The sequence below is a fragment of the Plecotus auritus genome, assembly GCF_963455305.1.
Source record: "Plecotus auritus genome assembly, chromosome: 1".
Taxonomy (NCBI): domain Eukaryota; kingdom Metazoa; phylum Chordata; class Mammalia; order Chiroptera; family Vespertilionidae; genus Plecotus; species Plecotus auritus.
The window spans coordinates 57009888-57031577 of record NC_137770.1 but is presented as its reverse complement, the minus strand read 5'-3'; the positions used below and the strand labels follow the sequence as shown (position 1 = coordinate 57031577).

Here is a 21690-nt window from a genome sequence, read left to right as displayed (position 1 = left end):
CAGACTGACTCGTACAAGTTCTCTAAGGTCTAGCATAGTACTTGATATTTATTAAGTGCTCAATAAATGTTTGTGGAATTGATTTAAGAAAGTTAGGTTTAAAACTTCAGGTCCTATATCCCAGAATGTCAGATGGAAACATAATATATCAAATAAGAGGTAAAGAAGCTGAAGTAAATGTTAGGGGGGCGGGGAGTTAGAACAGCAACCTTTCAGAATTAGAAACTTGTGACCATGATTTGAACAAAACATGTTCCACTGAGAGAGACCCCTTGTTTTCAATGGCTCCCTCCTCCCATGGGTGCTGTACAGCCCCTCAGCCAGAGAGGCAGCGCAGCACTGTGATTTGGAGCAGTCTCGCTATGACTCCCAGAGCTGCAACTTACTAGTAAGTGACCATGGGCAGGTAATTTAACCTCTCCCAGCCACACTGCTCACCTGTGAAGATGTAGTGAGATGATATATGCAAAGTATTTAGAGGGTACCTGGCACACAGGAGGTGCTCAATCAATATTGGCTATTAATAACCACAATTAAAACCTTAAATGCTTTTTAAAAAATCATACATTTTTAACAGCATTACTGAGATGTAATTCACATACCATAAAAGCCACCTTTTAATGTGTATGATTCAATGATTTTCAGTACATTCAGAGAGCTATGTAACCGCCACAATTGATGCCATCTAACTCCAGAACATTTCATCACTTCAAAAATAAACTCTATACCCATTAGCAGTCATTGCAATTCTGCCCTCCTTTCAGCTTCCAGGTAACTACTATTCTACTTTCTCTCTATAAATTTGCCTATTCTAGACATTTCATATAAATAGGATCATACAATATGTGGTCTTTTATGACTGGTTGCTTTCATTTAGCATCATGTTTTTCAGATTCATCTCTGTTGTAGTATGTATGAGTTCTTCATTCCGTTTTCATGGCTGAATAGTATCCCGTTGAATGGATACAGATAAACCACAATCTGCTTACCAACTACCATTTGATGGACACGTGGATTTCTGGCAATTAAGAATAACATTTTTGTAAACGTTTCTGTGTGGTGTTAAGATTTTGTCAAAGGGTGTGTTCTTTTTCTGTGTGTATGGAGATGATTGTGTGATTTCTGTCCTTTAATATATCAATATGGAGTATTACATTGCTTGATTTTTGGATGTTAAACCAACATTACATTCTTGGGATAAATCCCATTTGGTCATGGTGTATAATCATTTTTATATGTCACTGAACTCTGTTTTCTAGTATATTGTATCTATAATTTATAAAGAATGTTGGTGTATAGTTTTCATGTAATATCTTTGTTGGGAAGGTCTCTACACTTTGATCTCAATTTTTTTTTTACCAAGAATGCTTTTCAAGGGCTTGACTTTCAGCTTCTTAATTTCAAGTTCATCTGCCTCACCACCTTTCTCCCCAAGCCCTTCCCAATGCCCACTCTATTCTAAGAGCTCCTATACTCTCCAGCCGCTAGTGTTTACTGACACTGCTCCTTTCCCCAAACCACCCCATGTATTCATATCCTGTAAGACCTATGTTAAATCCCTCTTTCTCTTCAAGCCTTCACAGGCCATCCAACCCCCAGAAACCTTGCCCTTTTGGGGATACTGATGTCGTATTGCAAACTAACATTTGCTTAACTGCTTACAATTTACAAAACTCATATTGCATTTAATCCTCATAATCCTGAGAAATACATGTGTTTACTATTATTAAGCCAATTTTGTACAGAATGAAGTGCTGGTCCATGATTGTATAGCTATAAAGTAAAAGATATTAAACCCTAAGCTTCTGGTGGCAAGAAGGAAAGAAGGAGAGTGCTCCATTTGATATATTACCTTCTAGCTTTGAGATTTAGCATTCACTTCTCAAATTCAGTCTTCCCCCTTTCATGTAGTAACAAATATTTATAATGCATGCTGACTACACAGCATGTACTACTTGAGGTAGTGAGGAGAAGGCCTATAGGATAAACTCCAAAGAGACTGCTTACCCCCCCCCCCCACCCAAATTTACCTATACGACCAAAAACTCTCATCTCTGAAACTAAAGCTAAAAAATAACATTAAACTGATAAGCAAATTAACTCACCCAAAGAGATTAAAAATGAGTTAATTATTGGACTAAGGTACTTTTAAAATATTCTGTACTAAGTAAACTAAGAACTTTTCTGAGTCTAATTGCCTTTAGAGTTATATTCTTTAAGACTTAAATTATATCGACTGAAGAAAATAAATCTGTAGCCTCACTGACTCTAATATATCCAAAATGAGTCGATGATAAACCATGAGAACAAGTGATCTGCCTAAAACCTAGATAAAGAAATCAAAGAACAATATCAAAAGTAATGAAACAATGCAATGGGGCATCTGCTTCTGGCCATAGTGGAGTAACTGGCACTGGGCTTGCCCTCCCACTGTGAACAACTAGAATATAGATGAATTTCTTCCTTCAAACGGGATGTCAGGCAGTATGGGACTGTGATTCCGAGATAAGAGAAACAAATAAGGAAAGACCTTTCTGCCAGAACACCTTCTAGATTGTAGCCTGGGGAGACTGAAGTAGAACCGGGTGGTCTCACTGAATTGATGAAATAGATCAGAGTTTTCAGAAGCTGAGGTGGCTGAAATGTGAAGAGCTTAGTACCGGAAGGAGAGAATTATGTCCAGAAATGTGCATGGCGGTCCCCCTGAGTCTTTGGCCGAATGCTAAGCAGGGAACACATAGGGGAGGCTCCGTGAGACTAGGTAAAGAACCAAGACCAGGTCATCTGCATGCTGAGTAAACCCAGAGTTCCTACAGGGCTGGGAGACATCTGAGTTCTGACCAGCCAGAGTGGAAAAGACCTTGAACACTGGGAGCATTCAGTAGAAACCCCAGAAGGACCTCAACTTAGTAATCTTAGTGAATTTTTGTATGTTAGTAAAAGTCCTAACAAAGCTTAAAATTAAGTGTCAAAAAGGTCAAGTTGTGCTTAACCACCTATTAGGGGGAAAAGAGCTCAGCACTGTTTAAAGAGTAACAACAAAACCTACTGTTCAATAATGAAATGGTCATAATGTTTAGCATCCTTTCAAAAAGTAACAGACATGAAAAAGCTTGTGGGTGTGTGTGTGTGTGTGTGTGTGTGTGTGTATATATATATATATATATACTTAAAGGTCAATGTTTTCCAAATTTGATGAAAACCATAAACTCATAGATCCAAGAATTTTCAATGAACCTCAATTAAGGAAAAAAATCTACAGAATCTCAATTGTTGAAAACCAGTAAAAATATAATATCTTAAAACAGCCAGAGAAAAAACATTATGTACAGTAAAACAAAGAATGACTGCTAATTTTTCATTAGAAACAGTGTAAGTCAGAAAAAACACACAGAATGACTTACTTAAAGTGTTGAAGTAAAATCAAAGAAAATAAAAACTGTCAAATCAGAATTCTATTTTCAGAAAAACATCATAAAAAATAAAAACACTTTCAGACAAACAAAAGCTGAGAAAATGCATCAATAACAAACCTGAAGTATAAGAAATGTTAAAGATCTTTACACAGGAAGAAAATTATATCAGAATAAAACTTAGGTCTACACTAAAAAAAAGGAGAGGGGCAGAAATGGCAAGTATGTAAATAAATGTAAAATAATTTTGTTTTCCCATTTTAAAAATTTCAAAAAGCTGACTAAACAAAAAGAGTAGCAAGGTTCTGTAGGGTGTATAATATATGTAGTAGTAAATTATAGGACAAAAATAGCATAAAGGACAAGAAATGGAAGAATTCTGTTACATTACCTGTACAATTATTATACTACTAGAGGCCCAGTGCACGAAATTTCTTGCTGGGGGTGGGGGTTGTGGGGAGTGAGGGGGCCTCAGCCCAGCCTGTGCCTTCTCACAGTCCGGGACCTCTTCAGGGATGTCCGCCTAAGCTGGCAGTCGGTCATCCCTCTCGCAGTCCAGGACCCCTCACTCCTAACCGCCTGCCTGCTCACTGCTCCTTACTGCTTGGCTCAACTGCTCCTTAGCTCTGCCACAGAGGCAGAAGAGGCTCCCACCACTACTGCTGCACTCACCAGCTGTGAGCCCAGCTTCTGGCTGAGCAGCACTCCCTCTGTGGGAGGGCATTGACCACCAGGGGGCAGCTCCTGAATTGAGCATCTGCCCCCTCGTGGTCAGTGTGCATCATAACGACTGGTTGTTCTGGTCGTTCCGCTGTAACGGTCGCTTAGGCTTCTATTATATAGATGTATGAAGTAACATAATACTATTTAATGGTAGGCTCTGGTTAAGATGTATATTGTAATTGCTGAAGCAAGCACTTTAAAAAGAGGCATAACTAATAATCCAAAATAGAAGATAAGATAGTGTACTCAATTCATCCAAGAGAAGGTAGAAAACAAGGAAAAAGAAACAAAACACCAGATGGGACAAGTAGAAAACAAAAATCATGATGGGATATCTAAATGCAACCATATCAATAATTCATTACATATTAAACAACAACCAAAAATGGACACAGAAAAGTACATATTGTATTATTCCATTGATATGAAATTCTAGACTAGGCAAATGAATAAAAAGAAGCAGCAGTTGCCTGGAACCAGGGGTGTTAGCCACAAGGAGGCATGAGAAATCTTTTAGGATATGGAAAAATTCTATATCTTGATCTGCGTGATGCTTTCATGAGTGTGTACATTTGGTACTTATATGGGTGCTTTTTATTGGATGTAAATGATAATTCAATAAAGTGTTTTTAAAAGTTAAACAAAATTTAAATGTCAAAACAGAGTTGAACCAAGCAGCCTGGAAGCAAGCATTATGTTCTTACTGATTCACTACGCCACATCTTGTCTGGCTGAAACGATTAGGTCACCCATTTAACTAAGTTTCCAATACATGATATTGTGGTTTTAAAAAAAGGTGCTCAGTGTTTGGATTAAAATATCTTTGGAAGAAAAAGTTAAATGCCTACGAATTAATTGATCAAGAAATATGTAAGACCTTTATGATGACATTGGTGATGAACATGACAGGACAAATAAGAGATTTACACCATGTTCCTACATGAGAAGTCAATCTCATGTGGAGAAAGCACTTACCCTCAATTTAATATAAACAGGTAATGTAACACCAGTCAAAATTCCAATGAGAGATTTTTGGGGAAGAAGGAAAGGTGCTTAGAAAATGGATTTGAAATTTTACCTGAAAAAATGGGCAAGAATAGCCAAAAGGTTTTGAAAAACCATATAACAGGGTGTCTTGCCTACCACACTGCAACACATCTTTTATAATCTAGTAATTAAAGCAATCTGGTACCAGTGAAAGAATAGACAGATAAAATTCTGAGTCTCAAAACAGAAACATGAATATATAAAATTTATCATATAACGTTGATGTTTTATTCAAATGAGCTGCAAAGGGATTGTTTAATAAATGGTGTGGAAGGAACTGAACACTCACTTATAAAGAAAATAAACTTAGACCTCCTCTTTCATTATTTATGAAAATAAATTCCAACCAGATTAAAGATTTAAACAAAAACAAAGCCATAAAGGTACTGAAAGAAAATGTTAAGGGCCATTTGTATAATCTTGAAGAGGTTCTTTAAAGATGACAGGAAGCCCAGAAGCCATTAAGAGAAAGATTGAAAGATATGACTGTATACAAATTTAAAACTTGTGCTTGACAACTCTTTTTTTATTATTAAAAAGCAACGAACAAACTGGGAATATTTGTAAATTCTACAAGAAATAGATTAACACAATATATAGCTCAAAAATAAAACCATCACTCTAATGCATTCTTGGTGATAAGCAAGTTAACATATAAATATCCTTTTGTTTTGCAATTCCACTTCTAAAACATATCAAACAGAATATATACAGTATATATATATATATATATATATATATATTTGTCTTAGATCTCAAAGAATTTTTATTTCAATGGTATGTGTAATAGGCTGTGTAAAAAAGTGAAAAAAAATATCAGTGTACATGAATGAGTGCTACACTGTATTAAACTATGATACATTAATGCAAGAGTATTCTTGCAGCTCTTAAAAAAGAATGAAGGTGATCTATAGAGGCTGACATATAAAGTCTGATATCTCATTTTATATATTATGAACTCATTTTTATTAAAAATTATTTATATAGTCCAAGACTCTCAACTGACTCAACCAGGACCATTGGTTGGTTAATGAGAAAAAGGTTAAAGCATAAGGAAAGATACTTTAAGTACTTCATTTTAGTTTTAAAAATATGTACACTTATTCTGCAATCTTTGGACATAGGACCAAGGACTTTTCTTTAACTAGGGGTCCACCTGTCCTTTCTTAGTAAACTATACCCTTAAAGTATTGTTTAAGATTTCTGATTTCAGTTTCTTTAAAATGCAGTGAGGACTTAAAAACATTTGCAAAGCAATCCAGGTGCACACTCTATCTAGATTTATATTCCCCCCCCCCCAATCTTTTGCAGTTGCCTTGCCCACTCTTCATTGACTGCAGTTTTCCTAAGCATCTAGCCCTTAGCAAATCTTTTCAACACATTAGACTTAGTTGAAATAGGAATAATAATTCTCTTTCATGCTCACATTTTGGATTATGTTTCATTGAAATTTCAAAATTACTATAGTGAATACAACTAAAATAAAAGGTTGACAAACACAAAACAATAATGTGTAACTATAAATTAACATCAGGTTTATTAATCAATTAATTTCTTGTTAAATATTTTAACATTTGTCAGTTTAACCAAGTACCATTAACTGTATCAGCAGATATACTCAAGTCCCTAGACCTGTGCTGTCCAATATAAAGCACTTGAGCCCAGCTGGCATTGCTCAGTGGTTGAGCATCGACCTATGAACTAGGAAGTCACGTCTGATTCCCAGTCAGTGCACATGTCCGGGTTTTGGGCTCAATCCTAGTGTGGGTCGTGCAGGAGGCAGCCGATCAATGATTCGCTCTCATCGTTAATGTTTCTAACTCTATCTCCCTCTCCCTCTCTAAAATAAATAAATATATTTTTAAAAATAATAATAAAGCCCTTGAAAAGTCAAAATGTGAATTGAGATATGCTGTAAATGTAAACTATATACCAGATTTCGAAGACTTCATAATGAAAAAAGAATGTAAAGTACTGGGATAATGATTTTATATTGATCATAAATTGAAATGATAATATGGAAATACCAGATTAAATAAAATTGCCCAGCAGGCATGGCTCAGTGGTTGAGTGTCGAGTTATGAACCATGAAGTCACAGTTCAATTTCCAGTCAGGGCAAATGCCCAGGTTTCCAGCTCGATCTCCAGTTGGGGGCATGCAAGAGGCAGCCAATCAATGACTTTCTCTCATCATTGATGTTTCTATTTCTCTCTCCCTCTCTATTCCTCTCTGAAATCAATAATATATATATATATATATATATATATATATATATATACACACACACACACATATATATATATACACATATATATATAATTAAAATTAATTAACTTAAAATGTTTCATGTGGCTAATAGCACATTTTAAATGACAAATGTTGCTCTCATTATATTTCTATTAGGTAGCACTGCTCTAGACCTGCAAACATCCTTTGTTTGATGATGATGTCATCCATAAAGTTCTACTTGGTAAAGTGAGTCAGATTATCTTTTGTCACCTCTGTTACCTCAATCCAAGACATTTTGGGGTAACATTTTATTATAAACCCTCTAAGCAGACCTGTGACTCCATATCAGGCAGGGATCAATAAACTATGGCTCAGGGGCCAAATTTGGCCCCTTGCCTATCCAGTATGGTTCACAAGCTAAAAACAGTTTTTGTGATATTAAATGGTTGGAAAACAAATTTTAAAAAGATTCATATTTTGTGAGGCATAAAAATTATATGAAATTCAAATTTCAGTATCTTTAAATAAAGCTTTATGGGCCTGTAGCCATGCTTAGCTTATATACTGCCTGTGGCTATGTGGTGCTACAGGGGCATAGTTGAGTAGCTGCGTCAGAGACAGTAGTGCCTGCAAAGTCTACACTACTTATCACCTGGCCTTTTACAGAAAAAAGCTTGCTGACCCCTGCTCTATATCATCCCTTATGACTCATGGGCAGAGGTAGTTGCCAGTTGCATCTACAGGATCTGGTGGAAATAAACAGAAGAGAACACTTCGCATTTTAATCTCTACCAGAGGTTAGTTTAATTTCCAGCTTCTTAACTGGCTTCTGCCATTATTGTACTTGACTCAAGAGAGTGTTCAGAAACCCAGTCATTGGGAAAGTCTCTTCTGAAATAGTTTTTTATTTGTTTTTTGCCTCTGTATTTCTTTTATTTCAAAAGACAATAGGGTTTTGTTTCTTTTTCTGAGACAGGTTTTACACAGATGGCATCACACACAAAAAGATCAGGGGTCTGTGGCCACACTGGTCAATGTGTGCCTTTACTTTGAGATTCGCCAGTATCCCAGCTATGACACCAATGATGTCCTTGGAGGGTGTGGGTGCTCACTGCTCCTTTGGTGACCAGCCTCTCAGTAACATTTCCTGTTTCTTTTGAACCCTCAACTCATGTGCAGGATTGTTCAACCCATGGTTTCCCAGGTACCTACCTCAGTAGACCCTGTGAACGCAATCTTGTCTATGCCAATGTGAGATGCTATTGCTGCCCCAGCCGTTGGCCCATATCCTGGCAAAATATTGACGACTCCTGGTGGAAAGCCAGCCTAACAAAACAGAATTGGAGGAAGGGTGGCTTGTGAGAGCTGAAGAAGCAGGTGAAATCAGATATGCTCCAATAGGCCCCAACTGTACGGAGCGGGGGCCGCTTCTGAAGGCGGCTTCTCTTACCTCCTTGATGAGGGCTCCCATGTAGAGCGCGCTGAGTGGTGTTTGCTCTGCTGGTTTAATAACTACTGTATTGCCACAGCACAGAGCTGGAGCAATTTTCCAGGCAAACATCAGCAGGGGGAAGTTCCACTGAAAGGAAAAAAAACGCGGTTGGTAGATGGAAAAATATCCTTCCGCTACTTTGTTTTCAAGCTGTGACTTCTCAGATTTCTCAGACTAGTCCTCAACATAAATCTTGTCCCACCACAAAGTGTAGATGTTTGGATTTTTTAAATTACTTCATTAAGAATAAAATAGGACTGGCCTTGAAAATCCAAATTACTATATTCCAACTACCCAGCAAAAGAAATCACACAGTGAAAAAAGAGTCTTTGTTTGTTTTTTCATTGTTGTTATTTTACGTTTTTAAAACTAGACTGGTTCCAGGAGGTTCTTGTGTATGAAACTTTTTCTTGCATTTGTGATTTTTGTACTAGGGATTTCAGACGGGTATGAAAGCTCTCCAGTGTGGAAGAACTGGAAGAGAATATTCCAGCTGTGAATTATATTTGTCAATGCATATTTCAAGGCCGTGACTTTTACTTATATGTATATGTATTATCACAAAACATGATTATAAAAATACAGTGCATCTTTGCTTTTGGAGTAGGCAAAAATTTTAGTTTGTTTTCTTTCCACTGCAAAATAAGCTAATGGAGACCAAAAAATATATGTATCTGAATTTGGGGCCAAAAATGATTTTAAAAGAATATTGAGCTTGCATTGTCCTAAGCACAGGCATGAGCCTCAGGACTATCAGGTGTTGCTGATAATTTCATTAAGAAAGAAAACAGAATTGCTGGTCCCCTGGCTTCAGCCCGACCACAATGTGTTTCTGCCTGAAGCATCTCAGCTGCCACCCCTGAAAGATTCTCACTGGCCCTGGCAAGCTTGCAAAAATATACAAGTGTCTTGCCTTCACCAAACACCCAATTTCTTTTCCCCTTAGTTGTTTATAAACTTGGGAGTCCACAGTGATGTTTCAATTCCATCTACAGCATATAAATCTTGGAGCGCGGTAACTGAGCGGAGTGGCTGACAGGCAGCTCTTGTCCTGTCAGTGAAAGCTGCTGCCCTGAGAGTCTGGGAAGGGCCGGGGAGAGCAGGCTTCAGCTCCTGCAATTAAGGTAACAGACCTCACCCCTGCTCTGATCCAAGTGGGGTTTCCCAGGGGAGGCGGGGGAGGGAGGGGTTGAGGGAGAGAGGGAGGGCGGTTAGGAGCAGAAGAACTTAAACCAAACCTCTCATTTTCCGTTTTCATTCTCTAATAAATTTCACAGTAACCCGAGTCTATAGCTCATGAAAAGAATATTGATATCTCTAAAATTTTTTGCCCCCCAAGCCAAAGATAATCTTAACTCATTCTCATATATTTTAAAAAGAGAAAACTCCTTGTCTACAACGTAAGAGTTTAGTCTGAGCCTCCCCTGAAATCCTGGCCAGAATGATGAGCTAGCACTGTTGGAAGATTGGATGTGTTTTGTACAGTGCCACGGCTGTGTATGAGAGAGAGGCAGGAAAGAAAGACAATGTTTAATGTTCCAATCCAAACACTAAGCACTACATCTATTTCCCTTTACAAGACACACAACAGCCCGGCATGGTTTCAATTATGACTGTGACGTTAATGGTACTGCTGTGTCTTCTGTAGAGTCTTCTATCTAGATTCTTGTGAAAAGAAACAGTGAGAAAGAATGGGATTAAAAGACCATATAAAACAATATGCCTAGAAAGATGGTGAGTCACAGTTTTAAAAAATAAACAAGCAAATATAACAAAGCATTAATTTTCCATAAGCTGAATGAACATCCATAACCAAGGGTAGGTTATTAATACATTGGGCTTGGCTTTGCTTATTTTAATCATGAGAATTCCATGACTTGAGAACTCAACTCCTGGTAACGGAGCTGAAACCCTATTAACCTGTTCAAATAAGCATTTGCAGGGAGGCTGTTAAAGATATGTCAACAACATGAGCTTGGTTTTTTTCCCCCCAGTAATGGAAAACACACATCACTGAGATCCATGTTTTATGTATCTTTTAAGAGAACCGGTTCAAATGAAAATAAATACAAAGCATGAGGATCTATACTCACCGGGATGATCTGTCCACACACTCCAATGGGTTCATGTCTTGTGAAGGTAAAATAGTCTCCATCTGAAAGAAATGAGCATGGTCACTACCAGAGAATCCAGATCAGAAGAAAAAATGCAGAGGGAGAACTTGGTGGCAGCAAAAACGAGAAATAAAGTTGAGAAAACATCCCACTCAACCGAGTACAAAAGCTGGTAGATACTTCACTTGGCATAAAGTATCTCTGGTTATGGCTCCCAGATACCCAGAGTACTAACCTCAGAGGCAGAATGATGGACAGGTTGATGGCACTAGAAACAGTCTTGGGGGAGGAAGTTTTTGGGGTGGGGGGCGCTGGAAACTGGAAAATATTCACTACTAAATTTTAAATATTTAAATGATACTTATATGTAGAACAGTTATTTGATTTAAAAACTGAGACACATCAAAATTTTCAAATGCACTTCCTGAGCCCTTGGACGCAAGCATATGTAGGCCTAATTTTAAGAAGGCCAAAGTCCACTTCAAAGAAAACTCCATCAATAACCCAAAGCCTCCACCCCCAAACTAGCCATGGAAACAAGGACGATTTAATAACCTGGTTTTCCTTATAGAAACAAAGGAAATGGGAATAATTATCTAGGAAAGCCAAACCAAGTTCTCCTTTAGGAAAATGCCATTATATTTATCTGAATTATTTTAAATGGCTAATTGAAATAACCAAAGAAAGAACAGCGCATTTTTAGCATAGGGCCTTCCCTTTCTGGTCCTGGGCAAAGTCTTTGTTTTTCCCTCAATTGCCAACCTTTTGGCCACTTCACTGATACATTTTCTCTCTCAAAAGCCATCCCTCCAGGAAGTGAAGAGCATCACCTCTGGGGACAGGCAAGGGTTGCAGGTGGGGACAAGAGGGGGACGTGGGTTTCGGGAAGAGAAAATGATGTGACTGTTTATCATTATCTCTAAACACATCTGAATCACTAATATTTATCACACAGAATTGTTTTAAATTCAAAATTATACATTTTAAAATAATTAAAGGTCTCTCTCTCTCTTTTTCCGGGACCTCTTCCTGGAATTAACAGCTATCTGTTACTGGTAGCATCCTTTTATTCTGCCCCACCTCTCATTTTTTTTAAAATGCAAATAGCATCATATTATTCAGTCTTCTATATTTTATCTTTTTTCCACTTTTTTTTTCACATAAATATAACATATTTAACTACAGACTGTTATTCCACTGGCTCAATAATGGTACTACTTACAAACTATCCTGAGAGACACCGAGACTGCTTTCAGTTTAGGCTAGTGGTCGGCAAACCGCGGCTCGCAAGCCACATGTGGCTTGCGAGCCGCCGTTTGCCGCTCTGTTGACTAATGAGTTTGCCGACCACTGGTTTAGGCTATCTATCTATAATAAAAAAAGCGTACTATGCTAATTAGACCAGACAGCCGAATGACCTTCTGGACATCATTCCGGACATCCTTCAGTATGAAGCTGCGGCAGCGGGGCCGAGGCAGAGGCAATTAGGGGTGATCAGGCAGACAGGCAAGCAGTTAGGGGCAGTCAGGCAGGCAGGCGAGTGTTAGGGGCGATCAGGCAGGCAGGCAGAGGTGGTCAGGGGTGATCAGGCAAGCAAGCAAGTGGTTAGGGTTGATGAGGAAGGCAGGCAGAGTGGTTAGGGGCGCCAGGCAGGCAGGCAAGTGGTTAGGGGAGATCAGGCAGGCAGACAGAGGTGGTTAGGGGCAATCAGGCAGGCAGGCAGGCCAGCGGTTGGCAGCCAGCAGTCCCAGATTGCGAGGGGGATGTCCCGGATTGCGAGAGGGTGCAAGGCTGAGGGACCCCCCCCCCATGCACGTATTTCATGCACTGGGCCTCTAGTATATATATAAAAGCCTAAGCGACTGAATGACCAAACAACCGAATGACCAGTCACTATGGCATGCACTAACCACCAGGGGGCAGATGCTCAATGCAGGAGCTGCCCCTTGGCGGTCAGTGTGCTCCCACAACCAACCTCCTGTGGCCAGCCAACCTCCCATGGTCCCTCCCCGCCGGCCGGCCGGCCCCGATCAGCCCCGATGGCCCACCCATGCACAAATTTGTGCACCAGGCCTCTAGTTATAAATAATGCTGTAAACACTATCATTTTATATACCTTAGTTTTGTGTGCAGACAACTCAAGAATTATCATAGATGTCATTCTTTACAATAGTGCCAGTTATTACCCTTCTTCAATTTATAAATCTCTGTAATGGTGGGGTTTTTTTTTAATGTTAATACCTTTTTATGTTTCAGATTGTTTTTTTCAGTAGATATGTGATGTCAGGCTCTTATTCCAGGGAAGGTATTCCATGGGGAGAAGTAATACCAATCAATAGGCTAAAGAGTTTCCTTTCCAAGGAAATCCTTCCCAACTAAACTCTACAGTTTGGCTGAGGAGATGGATTCAGGTGGATAATCACAAACCATAAAAATCAGAGTATAATGTCAAGATGGAGTACAAATGGGCTGAGGGAAATATGGGAAGAGGAACTGAAGAACAATACAGGTGCTTACTTTAGAAGCCCGTGTGGGAAATGGGAACAGTTCAGAGAAAATTCACAAGGCACTAGTGCAAGCACAGCATGGTGACTCATAAAGCATTTCCCCCTCTACGTGCTAAGTGCTTAAGAATTTAGTGGTATTACTTATATGATTTTGAAAGTTACTGAAGAAATGAAAGAGAAGAAAAAAAAAGTGTAGGCAAAATCTTAAAAAACTGACCTCATGAGGAACTGAACTTGACTCCATAATTGTGTCCCAAGAGAAGCTGAGTATGGGGAATGAAACTTTCCTGAATAAACAGCTCACAGATTAGACAATTAGCTAAAGGCTGGCACAGAGAAGTGAACTGAAGAATCTTCTGTCCCTACAGTTCCTCTAAGTAGTCAATAAAGAAATACAGGGTTTGGTGCTTGAACTCTTCCCAACAGAGCACTGAGTGAAAGAGATAAAGAAAGGACCATAGTTCAGTCTGTATTCCAGTCTGGTCAGCGCAAGGTGATTCTGGACACCCCTAGTCTGATCTGGGGCCCTGGCAAACACAGTAGCTGTGCCTTCTACATGCATCCTTGTCTAAGGCTAAAGGCATTTCAGAGGTCCTCCCGGGTACTACGACCCGCTCCAAATCCCACCAAGCTTCCAGACTAAAGTTACCCAAACACCAATCGCTCAAGAGCCATCTTTATCATTTCTGCTATATCCAAGTATAACTATTCTATTACTTACTCAGTCATTCTGTTAAATCAACTCATCTTTTAAATATATGTACATGACTACTTGTTAGCATCACCTTAAAGAAAATCTATGAAGCAACTGGGTTCATGAGTTACAATCTTTTCTTCTGATTTCTTCAAACCTAATAATTAAAATAAAAAACGTTCACTACTTTACTGTGTAGAGTCACCTTGCATGCTACAAGCGCCAGGTGGTGTGCTATATTGTACTTCTCAAGTTTAAAAGTGTACACAAAGCCCCTGGAGGTCTTGTTGCAATGCAGACTCTGAGTCAGGAAGTCTGGGGGACCTGAGCCTCTGCAAGCTCCCAGGTGATGCTGGCACTTCTGACCCACGGATCACACTCCAAGTAGCGAGGTTCAATAGAACCAAGATGGTAAATGGGAGTCGACAGGCATCGTGATGACCTACAGCCGCTTCATGCTGACTTCATTTCTGTTTATTTATTTTTGCCTCACTGGTAACTCGACTAATTTGCCTGAAAGGAGTCTGAAGTGCAGGGGAATCTGATCAATGTTTTTAATACTTTTAAAATAGCAAAATAAGAACAAACATATATATTTCTATAGAGCCTTACAAAATATTTTCACATTCTTATTTTATGTTCAAAACAATTTGATGAGATAAAAAAAAAAACACAGCAACTGTTATTATCAGCATTTTATAGAGAAAATATGGCACAGGTAGGTTAAGCTCAGAGTCATATGGTTAAATTGTGGCTCCTGGACTTGAAACTAGGTCATCAGACTTCAAGTTCATTACCCTTAGAAACATATTAAAGACTCTTTTGTGAATAAGGTGTTGAATTTAGGTGGATATCACAAATCATAGGATCCGTGTTATGTCAACAAATTCAAATGGGGTAAAATGACAACCCTTTTGTAAAAAGTGAGGATGACTCTGAGGATCTGGAATGTGGACACAGAGAACTTACAGAAACTCCAGCATCTTAAGGTATACAGGGAACACTGCAGAGCAACACCCCCTTACCTCAGTTGGGGTGCACAAGGCTGAGCGCCTCTCTCCCCTTTTCCTAGGTGAGTTGACTCACAGGGACGACAGTAATAACCTCTCTCTCCCTTCTACACCTAAGATGATACATAATGAGTACTCTCATCTGCTAGAAGAAAAATTACCACCCGTTTTCCCATCTTTTATGTTAATCACTAGAGGCCTGATGCACAAAATTCATGCAAGGGGCTCGGCCCTCGAAGCCCCGGCTTTGTCTGGAATGTCGTCCGAATGGTCATCTGGAAGGATGTCCGGATGGTTGTTCTGCTGTTCGGTCCAATTGGTATATTAGCTCTTTATTATATAGGATGCTCCCCAAGTACGGCAAGATGACTTAAAAGGTTGTTCCCTTCATTTCTCATGGGCTTGATGTAGAAAACATCTCCACCCAAACACAGACTCTCCACTTGGGGCTGCGATGATCTTAGGTCTTCTTACCAACCATGAAGCAGAGAGAACCAGACTCAGCACAAAGGCCTGCATTTGATGAGGACACCAAAAAAATGTTCTGAATCCCACAGTCTGAACTGACAAGTCAGAACATAATAACTATGGTGGAGAAAACTAAAGAAAAGATGAGATACCAAAACAGAAATACTAAATCACACGTGTAAGGTTTTTATCTCTCAGCCTCTTTCCCATTTCACTCAAGAAAGTAAAAATTATAGAGTAAGATACCACTCTTACAGGAGTTTAAGACTCACCCAGAGACAACTTCCCTGATGTGTTTTACACCTGAGTGTTTTTACACAGCATGAGGAATATAAATTTCTTATAATTAAAGATATTATCATACTACTAGAGGCCCAGTGCACGAGATTTGTGCACCGGGGGCTGGGGGGAGGTGGAACCTCAGCCCAGCCTGTGCCCTCTCATAGTCCAGGAGCCCTCGGGATATGTCCAACTGATGACTTAGGCCCACTCCCGTGGGGAGAGGGCCTAAGCTGTCAGCCAGACATCCTTAGTGCTGCCACAGAGGCCGGCTTCTGGCTGAGCAGCACTCCCCCTGTGGGAGTGCACTGACCACCAGGGGGCAGCTCCTGTGTTGAGCGTCTTCCCCCTGGTGGTCAGTGCGTGTCATAGCAACCGGTCATTCCACCGTTCGGTCGATTTGTACATTACCCTGTGATTATACAGGATAAATTTAGTTGAACTTTGGATCAAATTTTATAAGTGTCGATTGAGCCATTTCTAGAATTATATAGTCTTCTTCCCTAGAAATGAGTAATAAACTTCCTCTGTATTTGTGAAATACACTTGAGCTACTGTACTGTTTTTTGAGGGGGGCTCAACAAATTACATAGGAGAGACTTGGCTGGTTTGGCTCAGTGGATAGAGTGTTGGCCTGTGGACCGCGGGTCCTGGGCTCAATTCCAGGCACATGCCTCCGTTGCAGGCTCCTCCCTGGCCTGGGCCCTGTTTAGGGCACATGCAGAAGGCAACCAATCGATGTATTTCTCTCATATCGATATTTCTCTCTGTCTTTCCCTCTCTCTTCCACTCTCTCTAAAAATCAATGGACAAGTATCCTCGGGTGAGGATTAAAAAGAAAAAATTGCACAGCAGAGATAGCAATTATTTAGTTAATTAGAACAATTTAATTATTTGGATTATTCCTTCAGAATAAACATTACTTCTGAAAGCAGATTTTATAGTTGCTTGAAAAAAAATGTTTACGGACTTCTCATAAGCATATCTGACATTGGCACAGTCTATACAAAAATCAGACAGTGTAACTGGGCAATATGTACAGTCAATAAAATCAGAAAAATCTGAAATGTGCCAGAAATTGAGAAGTTTATCCAAAATGGACTGCAAGAACTAGCTCTCAGTTACATTACAATACTAAGAGTATTTGAAGAACTGCAGTTAGTTTGATATACCTGGTCACACTAAAAATGAGTTTATTTGATAGCATAAAAATCTGTACAGAATTCAGTGAATGGGAGGTCATCTTTCCATCTCCAATATTAAAACAATTAGACCAGCTACACTGAGCCATCCCGTCGTGTCCCCTGGCAGATTCCTATGTATTCTGACACTGAACAGACCTCGCAGAACAGTTTACAGCTATAATGATAAACTATAAACACCTATACAAACACTGAGACTTTACATTACTTTTCTGGACCTCAGTTTCTTTGTCTGAAAAATGAGGAGATTGGCCTTAGGAATCCTTGAGGTCTCTGCAGCCTTAAACCTCTCAAAGAGGTTACATGTGAAACAGACTTCATGACCTCCTGTCACCACCAATTCAGGTCCCACTAACTACCCTGATTCTTCTTAGGTGGGCAGAACAAATAGCTCTCCCCTCTTAGGGAACAATAAGATTTCACCATATGCGACCTTCGTTAATAGCACTAAACTAGATGTAGCTGTTGAATGCAAAGCCTTAGGATCTGAGTCAATGTCTGAGCACTTTTTACCTATTATTTCACTTAACGCGTAAAACTGAAAGGGGATGGAAGTGAATAAATAATTACATATGACCTGAGTAGGTTTTTAACCTATTCTGTAGGCTAATATAAAGCCATTCTGTAGGAATTCAGCTTAAAGCATGAACTATATTTTCTCTGCTTACATAGCACAAAATCAATAAAATCAACACTAGGTAGTTACAGAGGAAAACCTTACGCAAATCAATTAACCTCCATTTCTCCCTCCATTAATTGCAAATAAGTTTTGATCCTCCATCCTAAAGAGTTTGTGGACATGAGAGAATATAGATTTAAAATAATAAAAATGGGGAAAATAATACTTTGCCTGCTGGGTTGCTATGAGATTAGAGATAATATAATGAGCACAAATAAGGTGTTCACTAAATCATAGTAATGGTTATTATTTATCAACATAATTAGAAGTGCCATTGTAGCAGGGTCAGAGCATAGTATTTATGATCAGAGACAACAGCTCCACTGAGCATCATGGCAGGAAATGACAGACAGTGCTGTACAGGAAAAAGCATCAAGACCTTCGTGAATCACAGTGATACTGCATGATTCTGGGATACCATCCACGATGGGCCTTGAGTGGGATGTAATGGAGAGGAATGGGAGAGGCTCTCAAGTCAGGAGAAGCAGCTGTCCAGTGGATGGCACAGAATGGTCATGCCATAACCCTTTTCTCCTCTTCCCAAATATTCTAGAGGGAGGCTACCCTACGAGGGGGTGGAGGAGGAAGCAGATACTTGCTCTCTCCAACTGATTGTCCATCATGTAATCAAAGTGCAATTTTGATCAAGGCACTGATGTATTTAAAATAATTCAGTGACTCACCATTGGAATAAAATGTGAAGCATAGTTTCCCCAGCCCCAGAGCCCCACTGTCTTCTATATCTGGCTACACTTTCAGATCCACTACCACTCTGTACTCTCCTCCCCCCATGCTTTGCACAGGGATTGCCACCATCTGTGATGGCCCTATCTCCATCTTTACTTACCTACCCTTCAGGTATCATCTTGTTCATCTCAACTCCTTCTCAGGGAAGCCTTAATACCGGCTAAGATTGCCTCTCCTATGGATTCCCACTGAACTTCATGCTTCCACATCTGAACAAACCACACTGTACTGCATTTGCTTGTCTACTTGTTGCTTTTCCTTACTATTTTATGAGCGTCTTACTTACTCACCTTTGTAGTCCCCAATACTTAACACAGGACCTGAGAGAGCAGGTGCCTGCTCCGTGCTGGTCTCTATCCTCTCCGTGCTACTCGAGGCAGAGGCCCTGTAGCCCAGGCATCACCTGATAACTGGTTAGGAATACAGAATCTCAGGCCCCACCACCGGCCTATTAAATCAGAAACTGCACTTGAAGAAGATCCCAGGTGGTACACAGGCACAATAAAGTTTGAGAAGAACTGCTCTAAGCCATCTGCTCTATCAGCCAACCATCCCCTTTTTATAAAAAAACTAGAGGCCCAGTGCACGAATTTGTGCACTGGTGGGGTCCGGCCCCAATTGGGGCAAACTGGGGCCAGGCCTGCCAGGAGGAGGAAACGGCGGGAGGTTTTTCAGCTGGCCTGCCCTGATCAGGGCCAATCAGGGCCAGGCCGGCTGGGGGGAGGGGCTGCAGGTGATTGGCCGGTGGGCCCTGCCCCCGATTGGGTGTGGGGGCTGATTGGGGGTCAGCAGCTGGGGTAGGGACCGTGGGAGGTTGGCCAGCCAGCCCCACCCCCAATTGGTGTGTGTGGGGGGGGCCATAGAGGGTGGAGTTGGCTTGGGGGAGGAGCTGCAGGCAGTTGGCCTGCCAACCCTGCCCCTGATCGGGGTGGGGGGCCAATCTGGGGTGGAACCAGCTAAGGGGAGGGGCTGCAGGAGGTTGGCTGCCAGCCCCACCTCCAGATCTGGCCAGTTGGCTGGTCACAGTGGGCGTCATAGTGACCAGTCATTCTGGTCATTACAGCTTTCTGGTCGCTGGCTTTTTATATATATAGACTAGAGGCCCAGTGCACAAAATCATGCATGGAGGGGGGTGTCCCTCAGCCCACCCTGCACCCTCTCCAATCTGGGACCCCTCAAGGGATGTCCGACTGCCCGTTTAGGCCCGATCCTACCTGGATAGGGCCTAAACGGGCAGTTGGACATCCCTCTCACAATCCAGGACTGCTGGCTCCCAACTGCTCACCTGCCTGCCTTCCTGATTGCCCCTAACCGCTTCTGCCTGCCAGCCTGATCACCCCCTAACCACTCCCCTGCAAGCCTGATTGATGCCTAACTGCTCCCCTGCCAGCCTGTTTGCCCCTAACTGCCTTCCCCTGCAGGCCTGGTCACCCCTAACTGTCCTCCCCTGCAGGCCTGGTCCCCCCGCAACTGCTCTCCCCTGCAGGCCTGGGTCCCCCCCAACTGCCCTTCCCTGCAGGCCCGGTCGCCCCCAACTTCCCTCCTCTGCCAGCTTGGTCACCCCTAACTGCCCTCCCCTGCAGGCTTGATCGCCCCCAACTGCCCTCTCTTGCAGGCCTGGTCCCTCCCAACTGCCCTCCCCTGCTGGCCATCTTGTGGCAGCCATCTTGTGTTCACATGGGGGAAGCCATCTTTGACCACATAGGGGCAGCCATCTTGTGTGTTGGAGTGACGGTCAATTTGCATATTACTCTTTTATTAGATAGGAGGATTAGATAGGATAGAGGCCTGGTGCACAGGTGGGGGCCAGCTGGTTTGCCCTGAAGGGTGTCCCAGATCAGGGTGGGGGTTCCCTTGGGGCGTGGGGCGGCCTGGATGAGGGGCCTATGGTGGTTTGCAGGCCGGCCATGCCCCCTGGCAACCCAAGCGGAGGCCCTGGTATCTGGGATTTATTTATCTTCTATAATTGAAACTTTGTAGCCTTGAGCGGAGCCAAGCCTCCTGCTTGCTCCGTGGCCACAGCCATTTTTGTTGGGATTTATGTATCTTCTATAATTGAAACTTTGTAGCCTTAAGCGGAGGCCAAGGCAGGCCAGGGCTGTGGAAACTTGGCTTCCTCCATTGCCGGGGGCAACTCAAGCCTCCTGCTCTCTCCAGCAATGTGGCTGCCACCATTTTTGTAGGGATTTGTTTATCTTCTATAATTGAAACTTTGTAGCCTTGAGTGGAAGCCTAGGCCAGCCAGGGTGTGCAGAAAGCTTCGCTTCCTCCATTGCCAGGGAAACCCAAGCCTCCTGCTCTCTCCATGGTGGCAGCCATCTTGGGTTAATTTGCATAGTCACTCCTGATTGGCTGGTGGGCGTGGCTTGTGGGTGTAGCAGAGGTACAGTCAATTTGCATATTACTCTTTAATTAGATAGTATACTCTTGAGTCTAAGAATGCCTCACAGGGCACTCCCAGGATCCCAGCATTACTTTGCACTCTTCCTAGTACAGGCAGTCCTTGGGTTACGTCTGACTCGACATACTTTGTTTTGTAGTTACATTCCAATTATTTATAAAATAAAAAAAAAGTTCCGTCATTTCAACATATGTACATATGTGCTTTATGTTTTTTATTATTTATTTACCACAAGTAAAGGTCAGGAATTGTTATCTTCCTTTTAATTTTTTTTACTGTTTCACTTCATTACTGCTGTGTATGGGCTCCATGTGAGTGACATAGGTGCTTATGTAAGTGGGTTCCGACTTACTGCGAAAATAGGTCACACCGCAGGAATGGATCTCCGACGTAACCTGAGGACCTACTGTATGCACAGGGAGAGCAGGCTGTGTTCCGGAGAACGGGACTTGGCAGCCTCCAGGAGCCACTCAATAAACATGTATTTTCTTATATCTACTCACACTCACATCCACATGGCTCTTTCAGTCGGTCCCCTTCCTGTCATAATTCTTCCACCCAGTAGGTAAAACGGATCTTCTAGTGAGCCGAGTCACCAGGCTCTAATGTTAAAATTTCAGCTTTACAACTCCAGCTGGGTTAGTAGAAAAACTATTTAACTTCCCTAGGCCTCAGTTTCCTCCC

At 41.3% G+C, this 21690-nt stretch overlaps 1 protein-coding gene across 2 annotated transcripts in view; it reads right to left on the bottom strand.

The window, feature by feature from the left end:
• Positions 1–21690, bottom strand: part of ALDH1A2 (aldehyde dehydrogenase 1 family member A2) — a 96155-nt gene that overhangs the window by 29917 nt on the left and 44548 nt on the right. For both annotated transcript variants that reach the window (XM_080649334.1, XM_080649335.1), the window contains exons 5-7: positions 10999–11060; positions 8864–8992; positions 8626–8739 (exon numbers count right to left, since the gene is read on the bottom strand). In XM_080649334.1, the coding sequence (XP_080505460.1) occupies positions 8626–8739; positions 8864–8992; positions 10999–11060 (305 nt within the window). The remainder of the gene's footprint in view (positions 1–8625; positions 8740–8863; positions 8993–10998; positions 11061–21690) is intronic.